Here is a 12,124-nt window from a genome sequence, read left to right as displayed (position 1 = left end):
CATTTATTTCAGTAATTCAACTCAAATTGTGAAATTCGTGTATTAAATACATTGAAGTAGTTTAAGTCTCTGGTTCTTTTAATTGTGATGATTTTGGCTCACATTTAACAAAAACCCAACCCACCAAATCTCAACAAATTAGAATACTTCATAAGACCAATAAAAAAAACATTTTTAGTGAATTGTTGGCCTTCTGGAAAGTATGTTAATTTACTGTATATGTACTCAATACTTGGTAGGGGCTTCTTTTGCTTTAATTACTGCCTCAATTCGGCGTGGCATGGAGGTGATCAGTTTGTGGCACTGCTGAGGTGGTATGGAAGCCCAGGTTTCTTTGACAGTGGCCTTCAGCTCATTTGCATTTTATAGTCTCTTGTTTCTCATTTTCCTCTTGACAATACCTCATAGATTCTCTCTGGGGTTCAGGTCTGGTGAGTTTGCTGGCCAGTCAAGCACACCAACACCATGGTCATTTAACCAACTTTTGGTGCTTTTGGCAGTGTGGGCAGGTGCCAAATCCTGCTGGAAAATGAAATCAGCATCTTTAAAAAGCTGGTCAGCAGAAGGAAGCATGAAGTGCTCCAAAATTTCTTGGTAAACGGGTGCAGTGACTTTGGTTTTCAAAAAACACAATGGACCAACACCAGCAGATGACATTGCACCCCAAATCATCACAGACTGTGGAAACTTAACACTGGACTTCAAGCAACTTGGGCTATGAGCTTCTCCACCCTTCCTCCAGACTCTAGGACCTTGGTTTCCAAATGAAATACAAAACTTGCTCTCATCTGAAAAGAGGACTTTGGACCACTGGGCAACAGTCCAGTTCTTCTTCTCCTTAGCCCAGGTAAGACACCTCTGACGTTGTCTGTGGTTCAGGAGTGGCTTAACAAGAGGAATACGACAACTGTAGCCAAATTCCTCGACACGTCTGTGTGTGGTGGCTCTTGATGCCTTGACCCCAGCCTCAGTCCATTCCTTGTGAAGTTCACCCAAATTCTTGAATCGATTTTGCTTGACAATCCTCATAAGGCTGCGGTTCTCTCGGTTGGTTGTGCATCTTTTTCTTCCACACTTTTTCCTTCCACTCAACTTTCTGTTAACATGCTTGGATACAGCACTCTGTGAACAGCCAGCTTCTTTGGCAATGAATGTTTGTGGCTTACCCTCCTTGTGAAGGGTGTCAATGATTGTCTTCTGGACAACTGTCAGATCAGCAGTCTTTCCCATGATTGTGTAGCCTAGTGAACCAAACTGAGAGACCATTTTGAAGGCTCAGGAAACCTTTGCAGGTGTTTTGAGTTGATTAGCTGATTGGCATGTCACCATATTCTAATTTGTTGAGATAGTGAATTGGTGGGTTTTTGTTAAATGTGAGCCAAAATCATCACAATTAAAAGAACCAAAGACTTAAACTACTTCAGTCTGTGTGCATTGAATTTATTTAATACACGAGTTTCACAATTTGAGTTGAATTACTGAAATAAATGAACTTTTCCACGACATTCTAACTTATTGAGATGTACCTGCATGTTGTTGTTTTTTTTTTTATGATGAAAAGTCTAAATTTAATTTCTCTCTGACTGGTGTAATGTGCAATGTGTGTAATGTTGTATTAATATTTAATATTGTCATGACAGAGCCGACTGGTTCTTTTGATGTCAGTGAGCCTGTGTCCCCTCTGCCAGAACCTGCTGCTGCTTCTGCTTCCCCTGCCGACCCTTCAACATCTGCTGCTGTACCCACAGGTGTGTACAGGCAATAATGACCATGTTTACATTAGGAATGTACATCATTTTAACGTTACATTTAAAACATGTTAACAACAAGCTAAAATAAAACTTTTGAAAAATAATAAATATCAAAATATTTAATTCTATAAATATTTTTAAAAGCGTATCTGGGCGGAAACTACATTTTTACCTCAGACCTCGCATGCGTTTTCTTCATCTCAGCTGCGACGAGCTCGAAATGACCACGTGAAGAACCAGCAAGGTGTGGGATTATTTTGAATTAGAAGGAAACGGAAAAGTTGTGTAAACTCTGTAATGTCAAATTGACTTAACAATAACTCTACTGGCGCGATGCTTAATCATGTTCAATACAGGCACGTATGCATTAGCTTGGAGGCTAGCCAAAGCCAGCAAATGTCAATCATGTCATACACTACAACCCGTCGCTGCGGTCCACGATCCCATCCGTGCCGTCTATTCCTCTAACTTCGGTGGTGGTGCGGGATTTTCAGGCTCTTTTCGAAACTGTCTGCTTGCTTGTAGTTATCTCTCTGTGCCTGTAACTTCAGTTCCTGCCAAGCGTTTTTTTTTTTTTTTTCAAGTGCAGCATCGCCTCTAGTCCCGTCTTTCGCCAGACCACGTTAACATGTTAAATTCACTGAACAAATGCGCATGGTCTAAGTAAACCGAGCATTGTTTTGTTTTTAGGCAATATAGCCAACATGAAGTACATTTTTAAAAGCCGTTTTAATGCTATTCCTTGATAAACTTTCCTGTTGTTTTTGACCTGTGTTTTAATATGTTGGCTAACGTTATATGAAAATGAAGAATTCTGTCAGTCTGTTTTCCATTTCTGCATTGCTCCAGCTGATCTGAATAAATAAGCTATGAACTAGTTTATGTTGAGTGTATGCTCTTCCTTATTTTCTGTTTAACGACCGCCTAAAATTAAATTATTATAACGTGAGACAAGCATATGGCATAATCGTGACCTATTTTTAGCAGATTTCATTGAGGGATTTGACAGTGTGATGCAAAGATTAAGAATTTCAAGTGTAGGCTGTTATACACGCACAGGTTTTTTTTTTTTTTTTTTGCCATTTTAGACTAGTCGACTAGTCGGATACAAAACTTCCGTTTAAACGACAGTCAAATTAGTTGTAGCGCACATCCCTAGTTTACGTGCATATTATATTTACAGTAAGTACTCATAGCCTCACACAACACTGACGGTTTGTGAATGAGTTTAATCCTTTTCTGCCTTCTCATTGTACAAAACGTGTTATCATTTGATACAGTGCCACCAAGAAGAGCTCAGAGAAGGCCTAGGGAGCAGCCATCGGAGGTGAAACGGCAGCTCCTAGAAGCACTCCGGACCCGTCCTGTAGCTCCAGCGCCGCCTCCACATTCAGAGGATGAGCTCTTCCTCTTGAGTCTGGTCCCTTCCCTGCAGAGGTTGCCGCCTCAGACGAAAGAATTCGTCAAATTTCAAATACACAAATTAATTTATGAAAGCAGCACAGTTCTGCTTAATTTGGAACAATTGGAGCCTAAAGAGTTTTATAAAAGAGGCAGCAATCTCTGCAGGGAATGAACCAGACTTTCTCTCCTTTCTCCTCTCCTTAACTTTGGCCCTCACTCTTCCCTCTTCCAAGCAAGATCCTTTTTATTCTTGCATGTAAATAGTTGTAAATGTTCTTTGTATATAGTTTTTATATTTTTTATTTGATTTCATTTATTTTGTATAAATAAATGTTCTATACAATGACCAAAGGTTTTGTTGTGTTACTTTGTGCACAACATAGTAAATCATAATTTATATTTGTTACATAAAAATATTATTTCTATGTTAAGACTAGAATACTTATGGCAAACATTTGTACATTCATTCTAATTATATCCTATTGCAAATACACTCACAATAGTATAGTAAAAATAGTTATTTGTGATTGGACCAGTGTTGTGGTATAGTGTAATGAGAATGCAGCAACGAGACAGGGATTCCTTTTGGAGGCTGGCTCCATTTATCATTTGAAAACAAGAAAACTATAACAATCTAAACTTGAACAAAAATTGATTGAAAAATGATGAAAGATTTACAAGAGTTAAGGATGAAAAAAGATAGCAATATTTACAAGAGAGGTTGAAAAGATGTGATTATTTACAATATATAAAGGGTGTAAATCAAAAGAAAAGACAAAAGGATGGGAATATTTACAAGAGCTAAACATAAAGGACATAAACAGCACAGGATATAATAAACAAAAACTATTCAGTCGGTTGCCACGGGACTGCTCCCTTGGCTGAAAAGTGAGCCACGAAGCTGTCCCTGACCCGGATGGCCTCTCTGGCAGAATTATTGGCTGCAACCCGACCGAGACACCCCCCTCACAGCAGGTGCCTCTGAAGATCTCCTCATAAAGTTGTGGAGGACACACGTCGCCTTCACACACCTCTCCACGACATCAGGCTGAACCTCTATGAGGCGGCGATACATCCTCCACTGTGAGGACAGGTTCCCGAAGGCGTTCTCTACCACCAGCCGGGCTCTGGAGAGACGGTAATTAAAGACCCGTCTCTCTCGGGGAAGGGTGTTCCCAGGGAATGGCCTCATGAGGTTTTTCCTGAGGGGAAAGGCCTCATCTGCCACAAAGACATGGGGCTGGGGTCCTCTGTGGTCACCTCCTGGGAGAGGACGGTCAGGTGGCAGATGGAGGGTGCCACCACTGAGTACATGGCCAAAGGCTGAGTTGGCCAGAGTCCCACCATCGCTCGTCCGGCTATATCCCCTGACATCAGTCACCCGGAAGCAATGCCTTGCATCCACAACAGCAAGGAGAACTAAGGAAAAAGTTCCCTTGTAGTTGTGGAACTGGGATACGGTGTAGGGGGGTGCCTTTATCAGGACGCGCTTGCCATCCAGTGCTCCACAGCAGAGTGGGAAGTTCCACCTCTCCTCGAAATCCTCTGTAATAGACCTCCATTCATCTGTGGAGGGCACAGCCATGAACTCTTCCACTAAGCAGTCCCAGATTGCAGTTACCACGTCTGGGACAACCTTGCAGACTGTGGAGACACCAACACGGAAGCTGCTGGCGATGGTCCGGAAGGAGTCTCCAGTGGCAAGATATCTGAAAGAGAGAGAGAGAGAGAGAGAAAGTAAAAAATAAAATAAACATTGTTATAAATGCAGATTGCAATTCCATATTAGCAAATATAAATTTATAATACTGGTGTTTGTGACATCTTCATTTCTCTTTAGTTTTTTACAGTTAAACAACAACAAGCTTGATAAAATGCCCTTAATACTTTACCTTTATTTAGCATTTGCTCTGATTTGCTTGCTACATTGCAAAAACAGACTATTATTCAATATTATAATATAGCAGTTACCTGCACAATTCAAAACCCATTTTGACTGTTGTAGACAAAAGTTAATTGCCATTTCATTAAAGTGCTGTATTGATAACTGTTTGTTCAGAAGAGTGAGAAGACTATATGTCTCTGGAGGTTCTCAGTCATTAATTACTTGTAATCACACAGAATATTAAATGATTTACTGACCGGAGACAGATGGACAGGCGCTCTGCAGGTGGAATACAGTGCCTGTAGTTGGTGTCCTGGAGGAAAATCCTCCCACCGACACAGGACAACAGGTCATCAAACTGGGACCGGCTCAGTTAGAAGTACCGCTGAAAGCGGCCATCATCCAGGCACAGCTCCTGGAGGAGTTGGTGAAACTCACCAAGCTGGGTGCGCCTCTGAAGGATCTGATGGACCCAGACACGGCTCCGAATGAGTCTAAGCCGTTTTTCAGCCTTCCATAGCACATAAAGCGCAGCTACCCTCTCAACAAAATCCATGTCAGCCATTTCGCAACGAGACTGGAGCCACCTGGCAGAAGCCCCTCCCATGACGTGAATTTGCATCTGTTGTAAAGTGAATTTCACATGCAAATGAAGCGAGTAAACTCAAAATGTTCAAGCGTCCAACTACGTTGTGAATGCCCCATAAGGCTTAGCCTTCCCCTGGCCATGGGGACTTGGGGCAAAAATGCCACTGCACAATTGACCCTTCGCAAACAGTTTGATTGATAGGAGATCTGACCAATCATAACGCTGAATCTGCCATTTTGTCTGACAAACAAATCAGACAGGCACGTAGATTAACTTTGATATAGTGAGAGAGAGGTGGGGGGTATCAGGAAAGGTCTGTGAGCTGGGATTTGAACTCGAGATGCCCGAGGCACACCTGTGCCATATGTCAGCGTGATATGATATTCTATATAAAACATGGCGTCAGATTTTAATTGAATGGATTATTATTGCCGCTTTTCTTACACACCATATTTAAGAAACTTACTTGAAAACACTGAATCGTTGTGATTATAAGGCTAAAAGCACAGAGCGCATCTATTTCTTGATCGTCCGCATCAAATGGTTAAAATCAACGCGTTTCGGCTTCATGGAGGTAGTGCTTAATTTGTAAATAGCGTGGTCCTGGAACAAAGTGGGGTGACTAATCAAATGATCAGAGGAGGGAGATGTAACAGAGCATTCGCGCAATTGACCTATCGGTAAGCCCCACCCCCATTAGTTACTGTTGCTCCCTCAGACAAACAAACGGAGTTGCTCACTGTCTTTCAATGACAGCTGCAAAACCTTGTGAAAACCTTGTCCCACGATGTTTTTGCACAATTTTGGACACAGAAGGCCACCAAATGGGAATTAAATATTCCATGGAGGGATTTATAAAATATTTTAAAATAAATACGGTGGGTAACTCAAAGCGAGGGTTTACGATCGCGGATGACAACATGCAGGATTAGCACTGTTCATGTATCGCAGGGAACGATTAAATGAATGTACATTTAATCAGTTTAATATGGAGAGGCACTGAAGTGTAACGTTAGACCTTTGTTTATGTGTTTTTGACCTACACTGTACAAGACGCGAAAACAGTCCGTTATTTAAGTTTGGACTCACTAACTTTAACGTTAGCTAGTTTTAGCCAGAGAAACCTTGCTAAAGCACAAGATAACATTAACGTTCTGCTTGAGCAGATGAAAATTGAAACTTAATGAGTGTATGACAACCAGAAAATAAACGTTTTTGTCTTCATTTGTACTGGGGTTAAATACTTGGGGACATTTTGCTCTGTTTTGTTTGGATTCAGGAAATGTAATAAAATAAATTATATCGCCCATCCTCTCAGGAGACCTGGAATCAGTGTTACAAGCACCCCAGGCACATCGTTTTTTCATTTTTTAAGTATAAACCCCATAAAACCGATGCGAGCTTCGGATCTTACAATGTTTCTCTATGGCGCTGAAACCTAAAGATGTCTGAGTTCCGCTCCCCGTGCAACTGATACTCGACTGCCATTGGCTAGTCTGTGTTTGAGGGGAGGGGCTTACCGATCGGTCAATTGGTGGACGTGGGCCAACTTAAGTGATTACCAGCTTACACCAGTTGCTTTTATAGTGTGTACATTGTAGGCTACTGTAAAAAAATAATGGTTATTTTTTCAACATTTTAAACATATTTTAGTGTTTGGGTAGTTTTTGTGTAACCCAGCTCCTGACAGTACAGTCGCAATAGTCGTGTTTGCATGGATCATTGCAGGGTGGGCTTCAGAACGTCATGGGGGGCCTAATGTAACTAAATACATTTTTTAAATGCAGAGATAGTATGTTAAAAGTGCATTTTAGTTCATATTCATGGTGTCTCAAAATAGCACAGCTGAGTACACTTAGATGATCTTAAGTTTATCTTAAGAAGTACTAAAGAATCATTTTTAGTATATTAAGTACAAAATTAGTGCACAAAAATAGAGCACTTTAAGTACATTATGGAAGTGTACTTGTTTTTCACCTGGGTGAGCAGCCCCTGCAGCATTGATGCTCCAAGACCAAGGAGGTTAATTTACGTTAAGGCTGGACTACTTTCTGGTCAAGGCTGCACTCTTAAAAATAAAGGTGCTTCAAAAGGTTCTTTAAGCGATGCCATAGAAGAACCATTTTTGGTTCCACAAAGAACAATTCAGTCAAAGGTTCTTTAAAGAACCATCTCTTCCTTACCTTTTTATAATCTGAAGAACCTTCTTTCGCCACAAAGAACCTTTTGTGAAACAGAAAGCTTCTTCAGGTGTTAAAGGATCTTTATGGAACCATTTAGACAAAAAGGTTCTTCTATGGCATCGTGATGCACCTTTATTTTTAAGAGTGTGTACTACTGTTTATGCTTTCTACTGTTTTCTCAAGTTTCACACATGTTTTTTCCTTTCACATTTATTATTCTTTTTTTAAGATTTTCTGAAAACTTTTTTTTTTACTAAACATTTTTACTTTAATTTTAGACTTGACAGAAGAGAACAAGGAGACTGAAGAACTGATTAAAGAGAGGGAGAGCCATCATGTAAAAAGTGAAGAAACATCCTCATTGACAAGAAGAGACAAAATATGGCCTGAGTGTGAAAAGAGTCTCTCATGCAAGCAAAATCTTGATCTTCACATAAAATGTCATCTTGAAGGGAAGCTGTACACATGTGATCAGTGTGAAAAGACTTTCACAATAAAAGAAAACCTTACAAAACATATGAATATCCACACTGGAGAGAAGCCGTACACATGTGTTCAGTGTGGGAAGGGCTTCACACAAAAAGGAGACCTTGATGCACATCTAAAAACCCACACTGGTGAGAAGCTAGAAAACTGTCACCAAAGTAGTAAAAGATTTTTTAGGCCACATTTCCTGAAGGACCGCCTGAACGTTCATACGAAGGGCAAGCATTTTGTATGTGATTTATGTGGAAAGAGTTTTAATCGGATGGCTGCATTAAAGATACACCAGAAAAGACACAGCGGTGTGAAGGATCATGCTTGCTCTGAGTGTGGGAAGACTTTTTTTACATATGATGCAATGAAAGTGCACCAGACAGTTCACACTACAGAAACACCTTACAAGTGTTCACACTGTGACAAGAGATTCAAACGGTCAACATATCTGAGAATACATGAGAGGATCCACACTGGAGAGAAGCCGTACACATGTGATCAATGTGGGAAGAGCTTCAGACTAAAAGAAATGCTTAATCAACATATGAATATCCACACTGGAGAGAAGCTACACACATGTGATCAGTGTGGGAAGAATTTCAGACAAAAAAGACACCTTAACCAACATATGAAAATCCACACTGGAGAGAAGCTACACACATGTGATCAGTGTGGGAAGGGTTTCTTAGATAAAGGTAACCTTAAAGACCACATGAATATCCACACTGGAGAGAAGCCGTACATATGTGATCAGTGTGGCAGGAGTTTTGCACATAAAGGAAACCTTGTCAAACACATGAAAAGACACACTGGGAAGAAGCCACACACATGTGATCAATGTGGGAAGAGTTTCGCAGAAAAGGGAACCCTTAATGAACACATGAGGATCCACACTGGAGAGAAGCCATACACATGTGATCAGTGTGGGAGGAGTTTCAAACGACAAGAAAGCCTTCATGATCACGTGAAAATCCACACTGGAGAGAAGCCGTACACATGTGAACACTGTGGAAAGAATTTCAGACAAAAAAGACACCTTAACCAACATATGAAAATCCACACTGGAGAGAAGCTACACACATGTGATCAGTGTGGGAAGGGTTTCTTAGATAAAGGAAACCTTAAAGACCACATGAATATCCACACTGGAGAGAAGCCGTACACGTGTGATCAGTGTGGGAAGAGTTTCATACGAAGAGTAACCCTTTACATACACAAGAAAACCCACAATGGAGTGAAACAGCACCAGACAGTTCACACTACAGAAACACCTTACAAGTGTTCACATTGTGACAAGAAATTCAAACGGTCTGATTATCTGAGACTACATGAGAGCATCCACACTGGAGAGAAGCCGTATACATGTGATCAATGTGGGAAGAGCTTCAGACTAAAAGAAATGCTTAATCGTCACTTGAATATCCACACTGGAGAGAAGCCGTACACATGTGATCACTGTGGGAAGAATTTCAGACAAAAAAGACACCTTAACCAACATATGAAAATCCACACTGGAGAGAAGCTACACACATGTGATCAGTGCGGGAAGGGTTTCTTAGATAAAGGAAACCTTAAAGACCACATGAATATCCACACTGGAGAGAAGCCGTACACATGTGATCAGTGTGGGAAGAGTTTCAGCCGAAGAGTAACCCTTTACAAACACAAGAAAACCCACACTGGAGTGAAACAGCACCAGACAGTTCACACTACAGAAACACCTTACAAGTGTTCACACTGTGACAAGAGATTCAATCGGTCAACACATCTGCAAATACATGAGAGGATCCACACTGGAGAGAAGCCGCATTACTGCCATTCATGTGGGAAGAGATTCACTCAATTATCTTCTCTAATCTGTCATAAATTGCATGTCTGCGTGTCTGAAATTATAGTAATTAGTTGAAGTTCTGATCCTGTAGTTCCAGGTGCTAGGTACGGCTGCATCAAGTAATTATTTTGATAATCGATTAATCAGAGATTATTAGAATGATTAATCAACTATTCGTTTCATTATTTCGGAGATTAATGTGTATCTTTATTGATTATTTGGCTTGTGGAGCTTGTTAAAATGTTGTTATACCCTTTCTAACTAACAAATAAAACAAGGAAATCACTTCAGTTTTTGAAAATGTCTTTTTTAATATACTTGAGTAAACTGAATTATTATCCTCTTCAGGTTTTCTGTCCTCCTCAGAAGTAATCAATACACCAACTTTGCTTAGAACTAAAACACAAAAATAAAAGGGCATTTCACAACACATAGGAGACTAAAATATTCATCTACAAACTATTGTTACTTAGATCCCCTTGTGAGTGCTGTGGCTGACACTCTTGATAACGCTGAGGCTTGCAAGCTTGTCAGAGTTCATTTTAAGATTTAAGACAAAAACATTTTCAGAGATGAAAGCATACGTTTTTGTGTGTGTGTGTGTGTGTGTGTAAATGAATCTCTTAACACTAAATGCCAATTATGTGGCCACTGGGAGACCACAGACAGTTGTGATTCATTGCAATGCATTAGGTCTAATAGAAAGGCAGTTTATGTAAAGATTTTTATTAGTACTATTAATAGCATTAATAGTATTTTTGTGCCATGACCATGCAGCATGTGCACTTACACTTAATTTAATTTAACTGGGCAAAATATTTAACATTTTATGCTCATTTTGAGCACCAAATATGTGTTGTATAGTTGTTTAGTTGACATTTCTCACTAAGCAACTGCATGCTGTGTAAGATGACGTACAGATTTGAGCCAGGCATTAATCATTTTAACACCTATATATATTTCTTTTTTAAATGAACCTCACCTATATAAATATACAGCATCACACATCATCTTTCAGCCTAAAGTAATAACGTATATGTATGGTTAAGGCTGATTAGCCTTTCACCAATGAGAAACCTTTCAGCATGCCAATTTCTCTTAGGTGCAGTAGCTGGCTCTAAAACTAGAAAGAAGTAGGTTAGAATTAAAATTAATAATCAAAAATAATATTTTGAAATTATGGCAACAGCATTGGGACACATATGCCAAATGTAAACATTTATATCAAATATAGTCAGCAGTGGGTAAGGGAAGATTATCAGGTTGGAGCTGAATTGAGGAGAACATAATTACAAGGGTACCATTGGGCCATACAAGGTTGAACAGTAGCATTTAATAAGCAAACATCCAACAGGTCTATGTGAGGTATGGGACATTAATGAAACTGTTGAACATGTTATAATGTACTGTGGAAAGAAATTAGTTTAAAAAAACAAAAACAAATTAGAGAATATGGGTGAGTTTACAATTAAGAATTTATTAAATCCAGGTAGAAATATACCTGCAGTATCAATGGTCCATTTGAGAGATAGGTGGCATGCACTAATAAGTCTGCGATCCGCTGTAGAAGAAGAAAAAAAAAATTAGAAAGGAAAAGTAGCTACTGCTAGCCCCATATAACACAGCTTTCACAGAGATTATATAATTCGTCTATTTATACAATCATAAAAATACAGTTTGTTAAAACAACATTTACAGGGTAATTTCTGTGTTGTTTTAATGTGGTACTGTTCTATTTGTGTGTCTTTTCTGGTGTCTGCTAACTGAAATAAACATTTGGCTTAACAGTAGGGCTGCCAACTATTCCAAATTATTACAGAATTGTCCCGTATATGCAGGCGTATGCCGCATGACCACCCAAACAATACGAATAAAAACTTTAAATTGAAAACGTTTGCGAACGTTTGTGGAAGGCGTTAAGACCCAGCAGAATTCTCAGCGGCTGGTCGCTCCTGCATCACAGCGAGAGGATGATGAGATTTTTATGCATTGGTGTAGTAGAAT

At 39.7% G+C, this 12,124-nt stretch overlaps 1 protein-coding gene across 7 annotated transcripts in view; it reads left to right on the top strand.

The window, feature by feature from the left end:
• Window positions 1-12,124, top strand: part of LOC131530908 (oocyte zinc finger protein XlCOF6-like) — an 84,188-nt gene that overhangs the window by 55,021 nt on the left and 17,043 nt on the right. For 5 of the 7 annotated variants that reach the window (XM_058761423.1, XM_058761424.1, XM_058761428.1 and 2 more), the window contains one exon: window positions 8,091-10,393. The exons of 1 other annotated variant lie outside the window; for it this stretch is intronic. In XM_058761423.1, the coding sequence (XP_058617406.1) occupies window positions 8,091-10,195 (2,105 nt within the window). In that variant the 3' untranslated portion in view covers window positions 10,196-10,393. Of the gene's footprint in view, window positions 1-8,090; window positions 10,394-12,124 lie in introns of those variants that run through there. One more of the 7 variants, XM_058761432.1, reaches the window with a different exon arrangement.

Source organism: Onychostoma macrolepis, chromosome 22, assembly GCF_012432095.1.
Source record: "Onychostoma macrolepis isolate SWU-2019 chromosome 22, ASM1243209v1, whole genome shotgun sequence".
NCBI classification, from domain to species: domain Eukaryota; kingdom Metazoa; phylum Chordata; class Actinopteri; order Cypriniformes; family Cyprinidae; genus Onychostoma; species Onychostoma macrolepis.
Note: the sequence above shows the minus strand (reverse complement) of the source record. Positions and strands in the feature narration are given on the sequence as shown.